Source organism: Berghia stephanieae, chromosome 12, assembly GCF_034508935.2.
Source record: "Berghia stephanieae isolate SIO BIC M18660-M18661 chromosome 12, UCSD_Bste_1.3, whole genome shotgun sequence".
Classification (NCBI taxonomy): domain Eukaryota; kingdom Metazoa; phylum Mollusca; class Gastropoda; order Nudibranchia; family Aeolidiidae; genus Berghia; species Berghia stephanieae.
In genome coordinates this window covers 31,287,709-31,312,407 of record NC_088371.1, presented here as the reverse complement: position 1 = coordinate 31,312,407, position 24,699 = coordinate 31,287,709, and the positions used below count along the sequence as shown (strand labels likewise).

At 38.2% G+C, this 24,699-nt stretch overlaps 2 protein-coding genes across 9 annotated transcripts in view; one reads left to right on the top strand and one right to left on the bottom strand.

The window, feature by feature from the left end:
* LOC144957910 (uncharacterized) overlaps positions 1 to 24,699 on the top strand; it is a 318,367-nt gene that overhangs the window by 213,586 nt on the left and 80,082 nt on the right. The gene's annotated exons all lie outside the window — the stretch shown is intronic.
* LOC144958354 (3-hydroxyisobutyryl-CoA hydrolase, mitochondrial-like) lies at positions 543 to 21,979 on the bottom strand. 3 transcript variants are annotated; one of them, XM_078890302.1, is made up of 13 exons: positions 21,725 to 21,852; positions 20,643 to 20,686; positions 20,329 to 20,365; positions 18,313 to 18,459; positions 17,380 to 17,464; positions 16,012 to 16,145; positions 15,525 to 15,603; positions 14,543 to 14,688; positions 13,963 to 14,052; positions 9,513 to 9,668; positions 7,698 to 7,836; positions 6,761 to 6,916; positions 543 to 3,615 (listed from the first exon to the last, which is right to left on the bottom strand). In XM_078890302.1, the coding sequence occupies exons 2-12, from the start codon at positions 20,651 to 20,653 to the stop codon at positions 6,792 to 6,794; spliced, it is 1,149 nt and encodes a 382-aa protein (XP_078746428.1). In that variant the 5' UTR covers positions 20,654 to 20,686; positions 21,725 to 21,852; the 3' UTR covers positions 543 to 3,615; positions 6,761 to 6,791. The 3 variants fall into 3 exon arrangements, with proteins under 3 accessions (XP_078746428.1, XP_078746426.1, XP_078746427.1); XM_078890300.1 differs by having other exon boundaries at positions 543 to 6,916; positions 21,725 to 21,979; XM_078890301.1 differs by having other exon boundaries at positions 919 to 6,916; positions 21,495 to 21,766.

Below are 24,699 nucleotides of genomic sequence, written 5' to 3'. Positions count from 1 at the left end.
ACAAAGCAAAGACTATATAATAACAAGAAATGAAGTGGGTAGAAAAGTGCCAGAAGACAACGGAGAATAAAAACTTCGCAGCAGCAATGGGGGCTCGAACCCGTGACCTTACTTGTACGACAACTCCGCCTGGTCGGGGAGATCGTGATTCTACCGTATGAGCTATCCACGACCCTGACAACAACTCTGCCTGGCTGGGGGGATCATGACTTGGGGTCGTGGATAGCTCATACGCTAGAGTCACGATCTCCCAGGCCAGGCGGAATTGTCGCACCAGTAAGGTCGCGGGTTCGAGCCCCCATCGCCACTGCGACGTTTTTATTCTCTGTTGTCTTCTGGCACTTTCCTATTCACTTCATTTCTTGTTATTATCAACATAAGTGCCTGCTCATCTCACAAAAATTATATAGCTGTGCCATGTTTTTCTTCCAGTATGTTGGCACTGATATGATTAAATATAACATTGTCATGGTCATTGACTTGGCAATATGCCATAATTGAGTTATACTGGGAAATGCAAATGTTGCTGCTCAAAGCTCAAAGAAATAAAAAACAATGTGAAATTTAATGTAAGCTTCAATTTAATATACAAAAACAGATAGAATGGATGTTTCGGGTTTCCCCTTTATCAACAAAACAGGATGAATGAAACACTACAGACGAATGAGATAATGTGGTAGTGGCGTTGTTTATTCATCTTAACAAAGCCACTGCCACATTCCTATTATGGGTTAGGACCGCCCCTCCATCCAACGTAATTTCCATAAATCTGGTTTGAACACTTCAACCATCCAGTACCACTTGATATATAAACATTCCTTTCGATCAAACTTAGTTTTCATCTCTCAAACACACCAATATATATATATATATATATATATATATATATATGTCAGCATACAAAGCATCAAATTATTATTTATTTTTTTAAAAGTTTGATATGGTTTGTTCTGTGTATTATAATAAACAGCTGTCTTATTATTAATGTTTGCTTTGTTAGCTATAAACGATAACTAAAAGAATGTTATCCCTTTATTATTATAATTGTTAGAATAATTTGTTCAGAGAATCTTGGTCAATGGCCTAAAATAAACAATCAACATTTGAATTTGAATTCTATATAAGATCATTGCAAGCTATCTATCACGGGGCTCAGAAATTTATTACAGAAAATGCAGTAAAGTTATTACCACATTAAGAGATAAGCACCAGGAGATCTAAAACTGAATGTGGCATGTGATAAATCACGAATAAACCACGACTTACTTCTGTATCAGTTTTTTTTTTAATCTTTTTTGAATATTATCATCATTTGAAAGGAAACCCAATTTAAATTGAAATCTTTTTTTTTAATTAATAAATATAAGTGACTTTTATACTGGACAATATCTACTAAATACTCCCCAAGTGATTTACAGGCAGTCTTAAGCCATCAGCAACCCTGGACATATAGAACCAGACAAAATGCACTATTTTGCATTATTACAAATAGGCACTATTCCAATTTGTATTTTGACAAAGACAACGCTATAACTGTCTGGATGGATACTCACTTTATACTTGAGTATGGTGAAAAAATGTGAGTAAAAAGCCTTTTCCAAGGACTCAAGTTTGAGCCATCGCATCAAAACTCAAACCTGGGACCTACAGGCCATTTGTCGAATGTCCCACCACTGGACCACAAAGCTACCCACAGCCCACTCCACTCATACAGGTTTTCTGGTTAATATCATCACCATGACCAACCACCACCATTTTATTACAAATGCTACAATTCATAGCATGATTGAATATTTCATCTCACCTTTCATTTGTTCCCATGTAATCTATCAAGTCAGCATACCCCCCCCCCCCCCCAATAAACTAATTACATTTTCATTGATTCACCAAAATATAGAGAGCAGGGGGATTACTTTGTGGAGAAAAGTTGCAGAATTGCGAAAATAAACGAGCTTTTGATAAAATGATACAATAAACAAATTAATGACACCCCCCCCCCTATCTCCAAAAACAAAATAAAATAAAACAAGATAAAAAAAAAGAACATATCCAAATAAAAATCTGAGGTCAGTCAACTAAAATAAATTCATGAGATCTAAAACGATCATTATCACAACTATTATGGCAGGCATTGTTAGGGATCCCAATAGCCTATAAAAGCACCCACTTTACACATACAAGGACCATATTCGATTCCAGTGAAGTCAAGATCTTTAACTGACCTCCCCTGTCCATCCAACAGTGAATTCATAACTGGGTCAGTAAGTCTGGGTGGAAAGCCCTTTGCAATAGACTAGCGTTTTATCCAAAGGGTGGAAAGCAATTGCTATTGTCCGTTTGATGCTATACCAACCGAGATAAACTCCAGCTCCATGGGCCTGATGGCTCTGAAGGACGACTTGTTTTATGGTACGCAGTCTCTTTCCTAAGACCCATAAGGCCCACAGAGCCAAAATAGATCTGTTTCTGTTGCTTTCAACGGAAAGTAATTTATAATAATAATTGAGCTTTTATATAGCACAATATCCACTAAAAGTGCTCAAAGCGCTTTACAATAGTCCCTAACCAACAGCAACACTTAACATGTAGAACGAGACATGACGCCTGTTAGGCGATATTGCATTTTTTTTTTCGGACAGAGGCAACGCTCTAGTAGCAATTGTTTGCAATCCTTTTGATAGAACAAATGTATCATAATACAAAACCCCTCCCCTCCCCTTCCAGTCCTAAAATCCATTTTTATTACTTTCAACCTTGTCCATCCTTCTCAAATTTCCTCCAAAGTACTAGAAAATTTCAAATAAAGCTTTAAAACCTAAAATGTGACACATCACCTCAAAACGCTATTATGTCGGGTCATTTAGATGTAAAAAATTATTCTATAGTTAAAAATGTAACATTTACATTAATTTATATGCTTGTTGCTTGAGTATATCGTGTCTTAAAGTGAAAAAAACCCAGAATCCCACTTCTGATTAATACAACTTTATCTCTCTCCATACCGAATATTTTCAAGAATTCTTGAAATGTCTTATGTACCTAACACAAAAATAAATTTTTTATACTCAATCTCAAGATTTAAATTTATCAGTTTCCTCTGGGTATTGTTTTGCGCGTTGACTTGTTGGTGCGTAAACATTTACGATTGAGATAGTGAACGTCTTCTTACCGTGATCGTCTTTGTTATTGTTATTCTGGTTCCTTGAATTGATCTTACACTTAAGCTCAAGAACACATATTCTGTCCGAAACATTCCATTCGTCACTAGTCAAATCCCTGCAGTTTTTATTTATGAGAAATCCACCACCATAGTGAGGTGAACTGGAAGCAAAGCACAGCAGTCTGTGACCATTTATTGTTTGGTCGACGCCATCTTGGATCTTCGTCTCTTGTAAACACAACACATCGATTTTATAACTTTCTAAATCTTGACACAGTTGTTCCTTTCGAATGTTACTTTTAATAGATCTTAAGTTAAAAGTTCCAATATTAAGATTAGTCCACATCAGGTAAAAATTAAAGATTCCACACAGTAAATAAATGGAAACATAAGACTATCCACTGAGCCGAAGCTCAATGTCAACAGGTGTCAGCCATGTTGTCCTAGACGATACACTGAACAAAATAGGAAACAAATCAATATTAATAATTGCTGGAGATTTTAATGCCAAAGTAGGAAAACGTCTCGACAGTGACACACTATGTTTAGGATCATACTCAAAAGGAAAACGTAATGATAACGGAGAAAAATTAGTCCAGTTCTGTGAACAGAGAAAACTTTTCATAACAAACAGTGCTTTCAACCACCCATCAAGACACCAGACAACATGGGTAGGACAAAGGAAAGACCAAATCCAAGACAAAATGATAACAATACACAACCAAATAGACTATATCATATGTCGACACCGCCATAAACACTACTCAACCAACTCGTGATCATACGGTGGTACACTGCTAACATCCGATCACAAACTTGTTAAAACGAATTTCAACATAAATGTGTACAGACAACGAAGACAGAAAGGTAAAACGGCAGTCAAAATAAACACGGCAAAAATAGTAAATGAGCGAGAATGTCGCATTCATTACCAATATGAACTTAACTCAAGTCTATGGAAAATAAAGCAAAACAGCAATCCAAACAATGAATGGAAAGAGACGCAAGCGGCAATGAAATATGCGGGGGAAGAAAGTGCAGGCTCTATCAATACAACTAAGAACAAACCAAATCGAACGCCTAACATCGCTATTAACGATCTATCGCGGCAACAAAAAGAACTTAGGATCAGGATACAAAACACGAAAGACTCGGAAGAAATAATAAACCTGAAAACGGAACGAAACAAAATACTGCATTCAATTCGATCACTTACAATAAAATACAGAAACGAGGAATTAGACAAAAAAGTGGAAGACATAGAAAAGTCCAAAAATAACGCATCGTCTATGTTCAAAGCGACGAAATCTCTGAACCGAAAACCATTCGAGAACCCAAAACTACAGGATAAATTTGGCAAACAGACAACAAATCCCAACGATATCCTTGACATTGTAACTGACCACTTCCAGCAGAAATTTCACAAACAAGTCTCACAAATATCGCCCTTCTCAGGAAACCCTAGAGACCTAAACAACCGCATCACAACAACTGAAGTTAGAAATAGCATAAAGTGCCTAAACAATAACAGATCCCCAGGCGAAGATGAAATTCCCGCTGAATTGCTGAAATGCGGTACCCTCTCCCTGGATCTGAGCATTGCAAACATAATGAACAAAACATTCTCAACACACAAAGACTGGGACATAAACAGCGGTGTCCTAATTACAATACAAAAAACAGGAAAAACGAAAGGACCCGTAAACAACCTGCGCCCAATAACATTACTGAATACCATAAGAAAAACACTGTCAACTATTGTCCTCAACAGAATTAGACCGAAAATAGAAAAATATCTATCACATAGCCAAAGCGGGTTTCGCCAAGACCGAAGCACATCGGACGTTGTATGGACACATAAATGGTTGGCAGCAAAGGCACTCAAAGAAAACATATCCATAACAATAACCGGAATCGATATGTCCGCAGCCTTTGATACGATCGACAGAGGAAAACTTTTGGAGATATTAACAGAAATAGTAGACGAAGACGAGCTCCGAATAATCCGATTTCTCCTCAGCAACACAAAGATACAACCAAGGATATACGGGGCCACAAAACAGACGCAGTTCGAAAGTAACATCGGGACCCCCCAAGGAGATAGTCTGAGCCCGATTCTGTTCACAATATACTTAGAACACGCTCTGAAAGAAGTTCGAAAAGTCATTCCAAAACCAACGACTCATATTGAGAATGCAATCCCTAGAGAAATCGCCTATGCAGATGATGTCGATTTTATTGGATCAACACCAGCAAATATAGACATCATACAAAATACCCTCATGAAATATAACCTCCAAGTCAATGCCAATAAAACCGAATTTACAACAATATCGAGGAACAAAGAGGAATGGAAAAGAACAAAGAAAGTCGGCTCACTAATTGGGGACACCGAGGATGTACAAAGAAGAAAACAGCTATCAAACGCCGCACTCAGTAAACTCACCAATGTATGGATTAGAGGTGACAAAATAAAGAGAAAAACCAAACTGAAACTGTACCATGCTCTTGTAAAACCGGTACTTCTGTATAACTGCGGCACTTAGGCATTGACAAAATCCGAAGAAGAACATCTGGATGCCTTCCATCGCACACAGCTAAGAAGGGTACTGGACATCAAATACCCAAAAAAGATCTCAAATGAATCACTCTATAAGATCACAAAAGAAAGACCAATCTCCCTTGACATTTTACAACAACGATGGCAACTTTTCGGTCACATACTACGCAGGGACAAAAACATACCAGCTAACCAAGCCATGTCGGGATACTTCCAAAAACACGGGAACCTTTTCAGAGGAAGACCGATCACAACACTCCCTGTGATCCTAAACAAAAACCTCACAACACTTGGACAAAGCATTAGTCTCATAACGGCAGGGGACCTTGAAAATCTGAGAACCCTAGCAGAGGACCGGCAATATTGGAGACACCTCACACAGGAAATACTGGAAACAGCCAAGGCGACCCGATCTTTCGGTCGAGACGCGAAAGGCATCTAAGTCAAGTAAGTCAATCTCAAGAAGTACATACCATACACAATTTGTTCAGTAACATGACTTTACAAAACAGCATAACACCAAGAAATACTGCTTTTCCTCAAATCGCCTCTTAACAGGACATGGCAGAACTGCATAAAATATGTGCAGAAGGAAACTTGGGAACAGTGATGTCCGCCGGAAATGTCAGGCAGCTCCAGAGACCAGTGATCACATCGTCCTCCACTGTCCAGTAACTAAACTTAAAGATGGCTATGAAACCATCGTTAGAGCGGGGGAAGACTTTAAAAGCTGGGTTGACGAAATGAATTTGGAGGTGTAGCCCTACGCAACTACTACTACTACTACTACTACTACTACTACTACTACTACTACTACTATTACTACTACTACTACTACTACTATTACTACTGCTACTACTACTACTACTACTACTACAAAACAGCATAAAATTTTTAAAGCCTATAACAAGGAGTTTTCTGAAGTACAAAATGAATCTGAATGAGAAAACTGCTCATTGGATGTAACAAATGTGAAGAGAGAGTTAGTAAGGAGAGGGTTGAAATCCCTTCTTGGCATCTGATTTAACCTGACATAATACCAGTATGAGGTGTGGGTCACAATTGTTTCAATTATTGTTTCAAGACGAGTTCCCTGTGAGGTTCCAAGGGAGAGAAGTACCAGTCTACTTTTTCAGGTGTAACAGCTTGCACGGAGGCTGGATTCCAATTTGGACTGTGGTCTCTGTCCACCAAAACTGGAGGGAAAAGGAGAGAAGATGAAATGTTTTTAAATAAAAATAAAATTCCCTTTATTCATCCCATAGGGGAAATTTATCTCTAGGGTCTATTCCACGGCCACTCGGCCATCTCACAACCCAGGAATAGTTTAAGTACCAAAAAAAAACTGGAGATAAAGGGAAATTTAGTTCATCACAGATCAGAAGTGGATCCAAAAATTAAACAATTGAGCTTTTTATAAAGCGCAATATCCATTAAATGTGCTCAATGCGCTTTAAAAGGAGTCCCTGATCAACAGCAACACGTAACATGCAGAACGAGACATGACGCCTGTTAAGCAATATTACAAAAAAAATTTTCCAACAGGTATAATGCTGTTAACGGCCAGGTACTCATTTTACATCTGAGTATGGTGAGAGAATGTGAGTAAAGAGCCCTTTCCAAGGACTCAACTATGCGCCAAGCCAGGTTCCAACCCAGGACCTTCCGATCCAAAAGAGAGTGTCATACTACAAGACCAAATAGCCACATAAATCCAAGAGCAAAATACAGTGGTATCTCTAGTCTGAAACCAGCTAAAAATTCCATGCTGACACAGTTACAGGATCTCTGCAAAAAGTGACAATTTAATAATAACGTTTGGGTGAAAGTTCATCATAATAACATTGAATTTTATCTCTGTCATCTAAGCACATTCTTTAGAAGCCTTCAATTCAATGTCCAGCACACAGAGTTCATCCCAGCATAATACCACTTTGATGCATGCAATGGGCCACAAATAAAACATTAAATTTTTACCTGCTCTCACTCCTTCGTAAAAGTCTTTGTCTTCCACACATCTCTGGCACAATCTGTATTCAATGTTCAAGTCTTCAGCCAAATTTCTGGCCTTGCCCTCCTGTAGAAGTCTGAGGGTGATCTTCATTGATACTGGAGACTGAATTTTACAAAAGTTCAAATCTTTTTAAAAAGACGTTTAGCCAGGGGGGGGGGGGGAGGGGGGGCCCGGGGAGATTGAATATTTTTCTGATCTCCGTAGTATCAAAAGGACAGTGATAAGTGCTTCTTACCATTTGCATGAGAATGCGAGACTATCCAAAGTACTTTCAACCAGAGCAAACAGACCCAGCTACCCATTCATTGCTGTATAGATAGTATGAAGTTGACATCACTCAGGTCTTTGTTATTGCTTTTTGCCACCCACGTTTATGAGTAATTCTCACTAAACTGTATTAACCCAATGCTTCTCAAAGAAATCTAGGTCAAGTTATGCTCAACTCTCAAGGGCAGGGAGATAACTCTTACAGCACGATCACCCAACAATTTTGAAAAATTCATAACTTTGTTATTTTTCAACCTTTATTTAAACAAAAAAATACAGTGAAATTCAGAAATGAATTTCCTTTGCAATGATATGCAACATTTATTGATTTTAACACCGCTTCCATGAAAATAAAATTATCAAAGAGAAAATAAACATTATTTACCCCCAAATTTTGTCTTTGTTTTTTTGAGTTGATATTTTTTAAATATTTACTGATATTTGTGGAATTTGGCAAAGCATTTGCCTTCACACAAGTGTACATTGCAAACAACACAGCCATTCACAGTTTCTGGGGTTCTGTTGGATGGAGTTTTACGTTTTTCCTCAGCGCACTGATAGCAGCGTTTTTTTTACGTCCCGGAATTCTCACTTTCATTTCATCCAAGATATTTTGCTACGGTAAATTGCTGCTTTCGCTTTCATTCTCGCACTTTCTATTTATAAGAGTTCCACAAAGCTACGGAAGTAACCTTTGCCGTTAAAAGAGTTGCAGCGATACGATCTACTTTCACATTCTGCCCGGGCGCATTCGGGCGCATTGGAAAGATCGAAGGTATTTTTCAGCGGGCGCATTCGGGCGCATTGAGAAGCAATGGGTTAACCAGACTATAAACGTTCAAGGTTACACATAGTTTTGTGTGTTGGTCCGTTATACTTCTGGAAGGCAATGGCTTGAGCTTCTTAGCCAAGCACATACTATCTATAGACCAGACTTTAACCTCTACCCAGTACCAAAATCTGTTCCTTTGCTTGTGTATTTAATGTTCTCTCATATGAGTTATCAAGATACTTCCTGAATCATACAATTCATACAATACCAACTGATTTCTCTGGGCAGTTTTGAATTGATATAAACTAAAATCTAAAATGGATCCGAACAGGGAAGAATCATCAAATTAAAAGGCAAACTTTTGAAATTCTATCTGGTTTAAATGAAAGAAGCAAGGCTATTATTAAAGCAGTCTCTTTTTTATTATGACTAATGAAGTCGATAACAAATTGTTGTTGTGACAGTTCTCAGTTTCTACTAAGTTTCCAAACTTCAGTTTTACAGACAACACCCTCGAAACAACAAACAACAACAAAAAAGATCTATTGCCAGCTGAGCAAGTGAAGAAATCAACATTTTTTTCCAACCATAAAAGTAGACCGGTGTGTAAATCTTAATAATTTACACTTCTAATTTTCTATGTATCAGTACAAGACACAGCATGTGTATAGGCTACTCTACACACCATGCACTTCCTTCCAACACACCCAGTGATCCCATTTCCAAAAAAAATACTTACCATTTTCTCCAGTGTGGCCAACTGTTTGGTGGCCCATTCAGATCCATCTTTGGCTAAGGCCTTGAATATCTCCTCCATGCTGGCTCCACCAAACAAATCGTTGATTCTGTCCATATGCGGGTTCAATATAAAATCCTTTTCAGCATCCATGACAGACTGTAAAGAAGAAAAGGAAGACGATGATGGAAAAATAAAGATGGGAAGAAAAGGAAGACGATGATGGAAAAATAAAGATGAGAAGAAAAGGAAGACGATGATGGAAAAATAAAGATGAGAAGAAAAGGATGACGATGATGGAAAAATAAAGATGAGAAGAAAAGGAAGACGATGATGGAAAAATAAAGATGAGAAGAAAAGGAAGACGATGATGGAAAAATAAAGATGAGAAGAAAAGGAAGACGATGATGGAAAAATAAAGATGAGATTGTCAAAAAGGAGCTGGTGAATCATGATAATTCAAACGAAAAAATATCATTTTATTTACCTATAAAAGCAGCCCTTCAGAGCCAATTTATATTATTTATCTTTCAATGTTTTAATATATCATTAATTTGTCTACTCGTTTTATTTATTAAGTGATTTATTGTTATTACTTATTTATCTATTTATTATTTTATTTAGTAGTCTTTCAGAGCCATTAGGACCATGAAGCCAGAGTCAATCCCGGTTTCCATAGCATGAAATGGACAATAGCAATGGCTTGCTACTTTTTGGATAGGGCACTAGTCAATCGTACTTTCCACTAGATCTTACAGACCCAGCTACCCAATCACTGCTGGGTGAACAGGTGGGTCAGAAAAAAAATCTCGACTTCTTCACCGGAGATTGATCTCAGTCCCTTTGAGTGTGAGGGGAGTGCTCTACCAAATCCGCTATCAGGGACACCCACTATTTATTCATAAAGATTCAGTAAAGTTCAGTAAGCTCTACCTTGGAAAAAAAAATACTGAGATAACCCAGATCATAGCTACAACACTGTTTCTGCTGCGTGACTCATTGGTACGGTCTTTGCTTCTTACCCAAAAGGTACCAAGTTCGACTACCCGCCTCGTTGTGTGACCTTGAGCAAGTCACCCTAGCTCATTTTGCAGCACTGCACTGCTGCTGACACCTGGGTTGGACAGGTAGAAAGACCCCACCGATGAAGCGCACTTGCCGTTAGGCAGCTCCTCGACCGAAGCCGATTCACAACCACCCAATGTCTCCTCTTACTGATATCAAAGCCTGGCAACTTCTCACCAAGCTTAGAGGAGTGTACGTCCCCGCCCCCACGAGGGATTGAATTCGTCCAAACCGACTTCCATCTCGTATATGCAGCTCTAGACGTAGTCAGGGATTCTGCGTACAAGGGTTGCCGGGACTTATTTCGGCTCAAAATGGGGGCGCCGTCCATTATGCGCATCAGAGGGATATTCCCATTCCCTCTCTCTTTGATCTTACTCAGCCAGTTTCCCGTAATTGTCTCCCTCCGGACATCGGGGGGGGCTGGATCGCTGCCATTATCGAGCCCCATTCTCTAGGAGTTGTTGCTAGCGTTCCTGACACTATGTGCATCGACTTGCAAAGTTTTATATCCACCTTCTCAACGTTTCTGCTTCTACCCCACACAGGAGCGCAATACTCTGCGGTGGAATAGCATAGTGCCAAGGCAGACGTTCTCAGGAGCCCTTGGCTAGCGCCCCAAGTCGATCCCGGCAGCTTCCTCAGAAACCTGTTCCGCTTCTCTATCTTCCGGGCAACCCCTTCGAGAAGCACCCGATAGGTAAGGCTGCGATCCAACGTCACCCCTAAATATTTTGGATGTGGCTCACATGGGAGTGGCTGGTACCCAACTAGGACATTTAGTTTGTGGGTGTGCCAAGCACTGCATAGGTGAAATGCAGTGGCCACAGTTTTTTAAGTGTTCATCTTCAGGTACCACTTGTTGAAGTAGGATTTGAGTCTGGTGACGTCCTCACTGAGTACGCTCTCGAGACGGGTCCACACTTTACTCTGAGTAACGAGTGCCCAGTCGTCCGCGTATCCCAGCCTCAGGGAGGAAGTGTTCGGCATATCGCTAATGTAAACGTTAAACAACATTGGCGCAAGTACCGACCCCTGAGGGACCCCATTCTTCAATTTCCTTACTTTGCTCGTGGCGTCTCCCAGTGCGACGTTGAATTCCTTTCCCCCTCTTTTCGAAGAGAACAACTTCAAGGTCTTTTTGCGCCTTATGATTTTTGCTAGTTTGAGCATCAACCCTTCGCACCAGACCTTATCGTACGCCGCTGATAGGTCTATAAAGGCAGCACCTGTTTGCTGTTTTCTCTCGAACCCGTGCTCACTATGCTCTGTAAGGGCAATGACCTGTTCCGTGGTGCACCTCCCTTCCCTGAAGCCTGCCTGCTCGGGTGGCAAGGCAGCGTCTAGAACCGGCCCCTATCGGTTTAATAGAACATGCTCCAACAATTTATAAAGACAGCTCAGCAGCGATATGGGTCTGTAACTGTCGGCCTCCTTCGCCGGTTTCCCGGGCTTCAGGATGGCAACTATCTTCGCATGCTTCCACACTTGTGGAAGCTTTCCTTTTGCAAGGACACCGGACATTGCCTCTGCCAGCCAGGCCCGTGCCCTGGGGCCCAGATGCGTCACCATATCGGGATATACACCATCTATCCCTGCTGCTTTGCCCTTCTTCGCATCGCTAATGGCTGCACCCACTTCTCGGGGACTAAACGGGGCCGTCCAGTCCGACTCCTCCGCAGGGAACGAGTCCAAAATCGTATGGTACGCCTTGCCGACACCGCGCTCAAAAGCCTGATTAGGGACCCGTTTACTACGGTTCTTAATGTTCTTGGCAATTATGTCTGCCTCACACTCCGGTGCAGCCTTCGCGTAATTCCGGTCCGGGTCCAATTTCTTTATCAGACGCCAAGCGTGACTTTCCACAGTCTCCTGCCACCATTGCTTCCTTCCCTCTGCCAGAGACTGAAGTAGTCTATCGGCTACGTCCTGGGACTGGGTCTGCTGGGACTCTTTGTACAGCTCTTCCGACTCTGCTGTCCAGCAAGGGGTGTAGAATTTCCGTTTGCCCCGTGGAATAGAACGTTGAGCGCTCTTAACCAGTAGCCTGCTAAATCTGGTTATATTCTTGGACTTGGGAGGAATGGCAGGGCAAACCTGCTCAATATAGGAACTGAATCCCTCCCAGTCAGCCTTCCAACAAAGTGGCAAAGTTTCTTCCTCAAGGAAGGAATGATTCTCTGAATGTTGGAGTTAGAGCAATGCCTAATTTACCCAATCATCTTATTCCTAAATTGACTATATCAACCCTAAACAAAAAAAGAAATCCTCTTTATTTCAATGAAAATGTATATGGTACTGCATCGGATGAATTAGAAATAAATATATATAAGTAAGAGAACTATCTTGAATATTCCAGCAGAAAGAAATTGACAAATTCGGGAGCAGGCACTGGTGTAAGATAAAGATCTGAAAAAGTGTGAATGAAATGTTGTCAGATTTGTCTTTAAGGGTTTTACGGCGCTTGCAACACATTTAGGTCATATCAGTGCCAGTAAAAAGGAAGAAAATGGGATAGCAAAATGTTCTAGAATTACAATTAAAGCATCTAAGAAAAGGTAAGACAAAGGGGAATTGGTTCAAATAGGAAACATTGAGCTTTTGAGCTTTTATATAACGCAATATCCACTTAATGTGCTCAAAGCGCTATACAAGGAGTCCCTGACCAACAGCAACACGTAACATGTACAACGAAACATGACGCCTGTTCGCCGATATTACAATTTTTTTTTCTGACAGAGACAACGTTGTCAAGGTCCGGAACTCATTTTACACCTGAGTATGGTGAGAGAATGTGAGTAAAGAGCCTTTTCCAAGGACTCAACTATGCACCGAGTGAGGCTCGAACCCAGGACCTTCTGATCCGAAAGAGAGTGTCATACCACAAGACCACATAGCCGAAGATGTAGATTCCAAGAGCACACTATCAAAGTACTTCGTTTGAGATCATCTAAAATTCTCATCCTGACATAAGCACAGGTCCCCCTAAGAGGAACATACTCAAATGTTTACAAATCATATGCAAAACAAAAACAATACATGCATAAGAGAGATAATTTACACCAAAAAAAAAATATCATCTCCCAAAACCCTAACTATAACTTTGTTTCCCTCCCAGCTAGGGTATCCGGCCAGGGCCAGGACAAAACCAAGTAATCTCACCCCAAGACAAAGACAGAAAGCATGTTGGAAAACAGCTACAAGGGGATAGAAGACATAGTAAGTCCCTCCCTGCCCACTATGGGAGGCCAGAAACCCCACCCAGAAATAGTGTCAGGCAAAGCAGAGAGAAAAATATACATTACTAACTTTGTGTCTGTAAACAATGCTTAGTTTGCCGACAGATTGAGCGTACGATGACAGTGAAATCCTTCTTCCCCAAACTCACCTTATTCTGGATGTCTTCTATAATATTCTGTACAACGCCAACACTGGCTGAAGGTAGAGGTTGTGTCAATGCTCCCTCCAATTCTGATATCTAAAAGATGATTTTAAAAAACAGAAGTTTTTGATAAAGATCAAATACTGTAATACTACTAGGATATTTGTAAGCCATAAGTTTCAAGCCATTCCCAAAAGGTTTATAGTTAATATTGCATGGGTGCCATAAACCAACACTCAAACATATTAAATCTGCTACTCAGGCTACTGCTGCTGCTACTACCAACATCATTATCCCCCTATCAATAAAAGTATCATCGTAAATCAATATCAACATTTTATCACCAGTATAATCATAGCAAGATCTCTCTGTTTCATTCAAAATATCCTCAATCCCAGGACTATTTAACACGACCCCCACATAGTCTATATATTTATCAACCCTTTTCAAAATAACAAGAATACACTAGAAAGAGAAAATAAAATGATGGAAAAGGAATCAAGAATAAAATCAAGCAAAGAATTATTTATTTAACAAAATCTGTCACCTCTTCTTTGTAAAATATAAAGAAAAAAAATTAACTCACATATCTATTTTCAACAAAATGTGTGGCCACCCCAACTTTAGCAACATCTCGGCCCTTCAGACGGAATCCGGTCAAAGCAAGGTAAACTCCAAGATTGCCTTGTAACCGTGGCAAGAAGTGTCCACCACCAACGTCTGGGAATAAACCTGGTAACAAAAAATTTTATGTAGGTCAATTTGATTGTGATGTATTCCGTCAGGAGAGTGCTAAGTTGTTGTTCTTGATTGCTTGTGAGGATGTAGAGTATTTGCAAGCATTAAGTTGTATGTTTTAGCAAACTCTAAGAATCTTAGTCCTCTATCATTTGTTGTTCTGTATGTAAAGCGTCCAATTGTGCCCGCCCAGTCCAGGCACGCATCCGTCTACCTAGGCATTCCAGTCTCAATTTACCAAGAGGATGTCTTTTTTTTCGGCACCTTTGAGTTTGTTGACTCAAGTATCTCATAAAACTCTTCCAAATCTTCATCACTGTAGTCTGAAGTTGGTGCATAACAATCATCCAGATTGTTAGATTATGTGGCTGCAATTCTTATGCATATTAGGCTGTTTGATTTTGGCGTGCATTCAATAATGGCTTTGACATTTTCTTTCCTTACAAAGAATCCAACTCCATGATGGTGAATTATTTCATGACCGGAGTACCATAATTTGTGTCCATTGCTTGTTGTTGTCTCTCCGAGGCCAGTCCACCTAACCTGCGCTAGACCCACAATGTCCCATATGTAGCCATTGAGTTCATGCACTAATTTATTTACTTTCATTTACTTTTCATTTACAACGTTATTACAATACTATTTATTAAATTTATTAAATTCAAGGCCGTGAGACATAGGCCATAAAATCAGATTTTTACATTTATTGCAGTAATAAACAAACTTTAACAACTGCTTGTTAGTCTATCACAAACAAAATTCTGTTAGATCTAACAAACCCAGGTACCCACTGCCTTGATAAAATTGATGGCATAATAGCGAATACTTACCTATGGCAGTTTCTGGCATGGCAAAGAGTGTCTTTTCTGAGGCTACACGGAATCGGCCATGGACAGATAAACCAACACCCTGAAGGTACAGAATATATAGTTATAACTTGTGATCATTGACTGTGACAATCAAAAATGTTATGGTTTGCTCATTGTGGAAAAAAATAATAAAAACAAGGAATAACAAAGGAACGAAAACTTACAGATATAAAGATATAACATATTAATAATTTGAACAACTTAAAATATTATCCTGGTTTCTATAGTGTGAAACGGATAAAAGCAATTGCTATTAAATACGATTAATCTATTCCAAAGTATTTTCCACCAGATTTAAGAGACCCAGCTACCCTACTACTAGGCGGACAGGGGAGTCAGAAAAAAATCTCAACTTCACCCGGGACCAATCTGGGTCTCTTAGCGTGTGAAGTAAGTGACCAACTGAGTTATTGTGACACCAAGTTATCAATATAATAACCGTACATACCCCTCCCATGGTGATTCCATTAACAAAGGCGACATAAGGTTTCTTGTAGGTGCCGATCTTGTGGTTAAGAATGTACTCCTCTTTGAAAAAGTCTTGGGCCAATGGGTCTCCCACTTTACCAGCTTCTGTAACAGCTGTACGCGGGAGAGAATGAGGAAGAAGAAAAAAAGGGCTTTTATATAGCGCAATATCCACTAAACATGCTCAAAGAGCTTTACAAGGGGTCCCTGGCCAACAGCAACATTAACATGTAGGACAGGACATGACACCTGTTAGACGATATTATAATTTTTTCGGACAGAGACAACGCTGTTAACGGCCAGGTACTCATTTTACACCTGAGTACGGCGAGAGAATGTGAGCAAAGAGCCTTTTTCAAGGATTCAACCATGCACCGAGCGAGGCTCGAACCCAGGACCTTCCGATCCATCATACCACAAGACCACATAGCTTCACAAGAGGGGAGAAATGCTTGAGACAATTCTTTGCTATATGTGATCATGCATGGTCTTATGTCACAATGCTAAAAAGATAAATTTTCATTTGAAAGGGTCAGAGATATGAAATTTGCAGTTTATGCAGTTTAGCATCAAATGAGCCTGAGAGCTTTTTTTTTTAATACATGGCGCAATATCCACAAAACATGCTCAAAGCACTTTACAAAGGGTCCCTGACCAACAGCAACACGTAGCATGTAGAACGAGACTGTTAGGCGATATTACAATTTTTCTTGACAGATACAGCACTGTGAACGGCCAGGTGATAATTTTACACCTGCTTACAGTGAGAGAATGTGAATAAAGAGCCTTTTCCAAGGACTCAACTATGCGTCGAGTGAGGCTCAAACCCAGGACCCTCCAATCCAAAAGCAAGTGTCATACCACAAGGCCACATAGCCATACATGTTATAACACTATATTTATTCTGCTCGATAAAACAAATAAACTTGACAAAAGTGTCAAATTTCTTACTTTAACTTCAATTTTTAGCATTATGCACATAATACCATTTTAATACAGTTGGTCACACATGTCTGATTTTAGGAAGATCTTTGAGATTACCCCCAATACTTAATAATTATAGCTGAACAAGTGGCTCTGCTAGACTTGCTTCTGGCATAAATGGAGATTTTTTCCCATTAAAAATGTGCAAATTTTATCAATTTAACATTTTATATCATTTTAACATGATTAAGAGAACTTGAGAATTGCCAATCTTTTATAAAATCACAAAATGTTTTCATACAGTTTGGCAACAAGGTTTTGTTTTTTATTTGTTATGTTTTTCTATTTTTTGTTTTTGGTTTTATTTTTTTTTTGGCTGTTTTTTATTTCTCCAAAAAAAAAAAAACATAAATCTTAATCCTACCTCGAACGTCACCTCCAGCACAGAATGCTTTATCTCCAGCACCTTTAATGACAACCAAGGCAATATTTGGGTCTGTCTCCCATTGCTGAAAGGAAAACACAGAAACAGACTTTTATATAGCGCAATATCCACTAAATGTGCTCAAAGTGCTTTACAAAGGGTCGCTGACCAACAGCAACAGGTAACATAAAATAAAGAATGAGACATGACGCCTGTCCGGTGATGATACAATTTTTTTCAGACAGAGACAATGCTGTTAACAGCCAGACACTCATTTTACACCTGAGTATGGTGAGAGAATGTGAGTAAAGAGTTTTTTCCAAGGACTCAATTATGCACTGAGCGAGGCTCGAACCCAGGACCTTCCGATCCGAAAGTGAGTGTCATACCACAAGACCAAATAGCCCCACTTTTGTTGTATCAGTTGAAATATAACATTCAAGGTCTAAACTTTGTTCATCAGTTTAATATTAGCAAAAACGTACACAATCAACAGATCAAACACTTATATTATATATTAATCATTTTCAGTTTTACCATGCTCACTGCACTTCACAATGCTTCATTTATTCCCCTAGCAGTCCTTATAGAACCATATTCCATTTCATACAATACCTGTTACCTGTTAAGCATCCTTTTTGTACTAGTACTCTTTCAATATCTATCACTACCCATAGCCAGATGCTCATTCACACCTGAGTCGAGTTGGGTAATGTGTGTAAAGCATCTTACCCAAGGACACACTCTCGGAGTCAGAATTTTCCACAATCAGTGTCACCCATCTGGCCACTGACCTCACTAAATATTGCTCAACTTTTGTGACAAGACGAGACATTGTACCACTGTGCCAGACTTTGCCTGTTTATCTCTTACACTCCACACTTAACCATCTTCCTTTATCTTCTTATATTTTGAGAGGAACACCCATCATACCTGCATCTTTGTCATCATGAGTCGCACCATGTTCAAGTTGAGAGCGTTCAAGGCTTTCGGTCTGTTTAAGGTTATGAGACCTGTGTTGTTGATTTGTTGAAACAGAACGTCTTCCTCTGCTGCCTGAGATGACATTCTTGCCACATTCTGTGTTTGCGAATGAATGATGAATCAGTCCGGTATTATGACGGATAAAACAAGATGAAGAAATCTGAGTATAACATTTATTTATTCCGAATTAGGATATTTTAAGTCAATCTAGATATAATGCAAATGCAACTGCTTGAAGCTCGAAAAAATAAATAACAATAATCAAATGGAGACAGATAAAATAGACATTTCCATTTTCCCCTTGGTCAACATATATGACGAATGAAACACTAAAGACGAATGAGTTCATAGTGATTCATTCATTGTGTTTTGTTGACTAAGAGAAAACCCAAACATCCACATCATCTGTCTTTGTTGATAAAATTGAAGCTTAATTCCATTTGACTAGTTATTTAGTCTGGACCACTCTAGAAAAAATTATACAGGTGACTTCCCCTTGGTTTTTAAATGAGAATGATTCTACTTTAAAACTGTCTATATAAACTATGAAATTAATATTTTCTAGAAAGGGCTTCAACAATTAAAAATGGTAGAACAGAATATTTTTTAAATGACTAAGCTGTATAAGAATGCAAATATGAACAAGTCCCATGCCTTTATTACACAGCTAGAAACAAAACAAGTAATATTGATTAGCATTCTGACACACCTGAGTGAAGAGGACTATGTGATAGCAAGGGATATTACACTTGTTTCGAATATATTATTAACATAGATGTTCATGAATATGCAAATCAATTCTGATTAACATAAAAGCAAACGAAAGAGACCTTAGCAAATATGTATTGTATAATAAATGATGCTAAGAGATGAAGATGACATTTAAAAATAAATAATATAAACAGCACATTTCGACAAATTCACCATGCTCTATGAGCGTCATGACAATGCTTCATTTATAAACTTAGCAAGCCAGAGGGAACCATATTGCCATTTCACAATGTAAATGGGTGTCTTATTTGTACTTGTAAAATACAATATTACATTATCTGACATTGCATATGGCCTGGTACTCACTCACACCTTGGTCGAGTGAGTATGCCTTACCCAAGGAAAGAATTTGTGGTAAACCAAATGCAGAAATTTGAAGTCAAAGCTTTATGCATTGAAATTTGATGGAATTATTACTGTATTATTGAAAATAATGAACCAAGTTTCATTAAATGCAGAAAACTTTAGCATTTTATAGAGCACAATATCCACTTTACGTGCTCAAAGAGTTTTACAAGGGGGTCCCTAGCCACAAGCAACACTAAATACATCAAACAAGACATGACGGCTGTAAGGGGATATTACAATCTTTATTTCCACAGAGACAGCGTTGTTAATGACCCGGCACCCATTTTACACCCGTGTATGATGAGAGAACACGAGGAAAGAGCCTCTTCAAACTCGGGACCTACAGGTTGTGCTGCTATGTGGTCTAGTGGTTTGACACTCGCATTCGGATCGGAAGGTCCTGTGTTCGTGCCTCGCTCGGTGCAGAGTTAAGTCCTTGGAGAAGGCTCTTTACTCACATTCTCTCACCGTACTCAAGTGTAAAATGAGTACCTGGCCGTTAGCAGCGCTGTCTCTGTCAAAAAAAATTGTAACACCGCCTTACAGGCCTCATGTCCCATCCTACATGTTAAATGTTGCTGTTGGCCAGGAACCCCTTGTAAAGGGCTTTGAGCACGTTTAGTGGATATTGCGCTATATAAAAGCTCATTTGAGATTTAAGTCTGAAGGCAAGTATTATATCAGAAGACCACCAAGACACACAAATACTAATGATTCATCACCCTAATCATTTTAGCTTTTACTTCAACTTCTGCTATCTGATTCACCTCAAAACAATCGAGGCATTAGCAAACTTTAAAAAATATTTTGCCATAGAACCCTAATTGTAGTAGTAGTAGTACTCACAATATGTCTAATGACAATTCGAAGCCTGGAAGATGCCCTGAGGATAAAATAAAAATCACTAAGTAAAATAATAAATTGGAAGACAATTAATATGCTATAGATCTATATTTTCATGTCTAACTTGATATAAATATGATTTATACAAAAAGTTCATAGCTCTCCTTCTTCTTTTACTATATATATGTCTATTTTCATTTAATTTTTTTTTTAAAGATAAAATCTAAATATTCTTGTGTTGAAAAATTATTTATTTTAAACTTATTGACATCAAACAAAGCATAAGTTTGCACTCTATGACGTCATAAATAACAAACCTTTGAAACATTTTCAGACTGCCTTCTGTATTGATGATTTGCCACTGAAATGAAAAAAATAATAATTCTCTCATCCCAAACTATTTTCTAATTATCTTGATAAAAAAAATTTTTTAAATAATACGAACAATTGTATAGCGTATTTTCTTGAATTCACCTTGGTCAATTCACTACACAATCTTTTATTTATTACCCAAGATGACCAGAGGTAACCAAATTTCCATGTCTTACATTACGAGTCGCATTTGAGTACTTTTTATTTACCAACACGCTTATAAAACATGTATGTCATTGCTATAGGCAGGTAATCATTCGTACTGATTCAAGTAGAGCAATGTGTGTAAAAAGCCTTACCCAAGGATGCAATGTCAGTGTCAGAGTTGGGTTTTGTTAAATCATTGTCACCAATACAATTACTAAACGTCACTTGGCAAAGCGATATACTGCTGGACCGCAACACAGTGGATATCATTAAATCTTTTTTTTTTTTTTAAATAAATATAAAAATAGGGCGCTTCGTTTCAAAATAAATTGCTATGAGTCTGAAGATATTATAAATCAACAAACTGCGCTTCACATGTTTCACTTATACCCACAGCAGGTCGCATGAAACTTAAATGTCATAAAGTGCAAATCGCCTGTCAGTGATCAGTGTCAGTGTCCTATGATGTAAAACTAAGATCTATAGAATTTGTAATTGTAACTATAGGCTCGAGTGTGCTAATGTGTGTAGAGTGCATAACAGAGGAGTATTACAATAGGATAATATTTTCGAAGTTCTGTAGTTTATATCAATTAAAACTTAAGGAAATAGCATTTTCATATTTATACAAACGCTTCTCTTACTCTTACCGACACGTCCGTGAAGTTAAGTGTGTGAGAGTGAGAGTGAGTGTGTGGAGTCTGCTGCGAGAATCAGAAGAATGCAAATGTTCACAAAATAAACTCGGAACAAAAATATTCATATACAACCCTTTCCGACTAATATGAAATTACTTAAACCTGAAAAATGTTATCTTAAAATCTTAGCAATTTAAATAGATTTTGCCTTTATAACATTTGAGCAATCGTTACAAAGTTACCAAAATATTGACCCGATGACCCTTGAAACCAGAGACTTCATTTGCTGCGAAGATTATTAAGGTACAATCATCAAAAACTGCTTTACTGCAATACTGAATGGCGACCGATTACAACAAGAACGCGACAAGGCAGAAAGTGGTCAAGAGTCGAGAGTCAACCGACCGTTATGAGCCAGCCTACAAACAGTCGATGAATAGAGTAGTTGGGTACAAGAGTTGAAGCTGAAGAGAGGAAAGTGAGTGAATTTCGATTTCTGAACTTGTAGATATGTAATGCGGGAGAACTCTGAATCATTGCTGCCAATGCCGAACAGCCTAGGCCTAAGTCTAATAATAATAATAAAAATCATGTGAATCGATGAAAAACGAAATGGCAATTCGGACTCGAGTCTGAATAGTCTCCCGTGGCTATAACTCCAATGTGCCTGCGAAAACACAGTGTGGGAAGTAGGAGAGAGTGGAACTGATAGAAGAAGAAGAGTTCAGTTAAGAGGAAATTCTATTTTTCCAATCAGCAGAGTAGAGGACTGTTGCCCGTCTAACACTAGAGCTAACACTCTAACACTATCCAGAAAAATGTATTATCTTATCCTGATTTGGACAAGTTGTTGAAAAGGGTTTTCCTTTAGACCACAGCAAAGATTATAATATAGATTATGATTATATTTTTTGACCACAGTTACTTTGACACTTGTTCCTTATAATAAAGGGTTTTAACTCTTTTCTTTTAAATCTCTAACTGGACTACCGATTGATTACGTGTTGATAGTTACCATACTCATACCATTACTGTTATTTTCATTTGCATCAATTTTATTTTTATGTACTTATCAAATTAAAATAAATCAAATAATCAAAATAAATAAAACAAACATCTGTATGTCTTGTTTTGTTTTTTTCTTCTACTTCTATATAACTAACATTCAAAATAACAAAATAAAAGTAGCTTTCCAATTATTTTTTGTAATTCTTCTAAGTAGACGTGATTAAATGTCTCCACAAGTCGGATCTGAGGCGTATTGGATAAGCTGTTTGACTCTGAACTTATTTTTTTTATTAGGTACTTCTGTTTGTTTTTTAACCTTTATTTGAGTCTGTTTGTCTTTTTTTTCAGTTTATATTTGTAAAATTTTATTGTTGTTGTTCTTCTTACTATTATTATTATTATTATTATTATTATTATTATTATTATTATTATTGTTATAATTATAAGTGGTCGCAACAGGAAACTAAAGAAAATTGGTGCAATCAGTATCAGGGCAAAAATTTCAGAGCGATACCAAGCACGATCTAGCAGGTGACAATAGATTTCGCTCTAATTTAGAAAAAAAAAAAAAAAAAACACACACACACACAGCCAGTAAACATAAAAACTATACTGCCATATGAACTGTTCCAAATAACTTTTTGATTGCACATGCGCAGTGGAGTTTCAGTCCGAATAGCCATGGGAGACTATTCAGACGTGAGTCTGAATAACCGCTGACAATGAAAAAAGAATCTAGCTCTAGCTTGTATCAGTATCAGTCAATCAATCTAGATGAAAATTCAGTTTTCAAATGATATATAAAATCTGGTTTGCCCATTGATTAAACTGTTTGAACTTTGCTGAGGCCTTCCACTTCCATAAAAGCTCCTTGAGGTAGCATCTCTTTCAATTAGTGTTTTCACACTGTTCTTTTGTCATGTGTTTATTTATTCAATTTATCAATATATATCTTGTCAGCATTTTTTAAAAACTCTAGAACTCTAGATATTGATTGATTCGTGAAAATTAAAAATTTCCTAATATGACCATTGTTTTGGTTCCCACCGCCATTTTGTCATTGAAGTGTTGAAAGGTAGTGCAAAGCAGTTCTAGGCATGGGTGCAAGAGTGCGGCTACAGCCAGCCTGCTGGCCGATTGAATTACCGAAACAAAACGTCGCCGGCTTTTTGCGAGTTGGATTTGATTGATTTTTTATTTTTAAAAATTTTTTTTTTACAAATTACTGCATTACAACCTTTTGATTAAACATACAACACTTGTGGACTACTATTATGAAGACTAGATGCTGAGAACAAGACTTCAAATGACGAGGTAAGGGTAAGTCCATGAATCTTGCAGGCTTTTTCAGATTATATGTCTGGTCATAAGTAGACTTGCAGGCTTTTTGAGGTCCAGTTGCTTGCACCCATGGTTCTAGGGTTTATTTTCTATTATTGAGGATAGCTCGAGGTCGGAGGATTTTTTTCTATTAGGGTTAGTTATAGGTCTTAGTAAAGGTCCTAGAGTGTTTGCTTTTCCTTTCAGGGTTAGTTAAAGGTACTGGATTTTATTTTTTCTTTGGGTTAATTGAAGGAATGGGTTGTTTCCCTTAGCTCAAGGAGCTTACGGAAGGCCTACCTCTCTCTATGCCATCTATTCCAAGAAGAAGAAGCGGAGTTATTCCATTTTTTATGCCTTGAAATCACCCCAAAAAATTGATCTAAGAAAATGATATTTAGGAATCAGCCTGAATCTTGGTTCTAATTGGTTGAGTTATCAAAAGGTATTGATATAGAAATCTAATCTAAAATCTTTTTAATTTTCAGGATCAAACAAAGCAATGGCGATGTCTGTCTCTGGTCTGAAATCACCGACGGGCACGGAAAAGTTTTTCAATAACCTCGTGTCATCAGACTCTTTAGATGAAAAGTCTAAAATGATGAGGGATTTTGTGCAATTCCATTCCTTAAAGAAGAGCCGCATTGTTCTGGTTACGGTAAGCATACTTACATTTGTTCTGATTGCGGTTATTGCTTGGCTTGAACCAAATTGGAAATGATACTGGAACACTAACAAGACTAGAGGATAGCTGAATGTCTTCTAAGTACAGGTTAGCACAGTCATGAAAGATTTTTCTTGCCTTGAAATATGCTTAATCTATCATGTAGTATCAGAAAAAAACTAAACTGAGCTCTTTTGGTTTCGATAGGAACCAACTTATTTTTCT

Bases quoted from the DNA above. Each gene is read 5' to 3' on its own strand.
- LOC144958354 (XM_078890300.1), bottom strand. The intron at 17,465-18,312 runs GTATGATGGGTG...TTTTCCTTTCAG, and splicing joins TCATGATGACAAAGATGCAG to CAATGGGAGACAGACCCAAA. The intron at 14,053-14,542 runs GTGAGTTAATTT...ATCATCTTTTAG, and splicing joins ATTTTGTTGAAAATAGATAT to ATATCAGAATTGGAGGGAGC.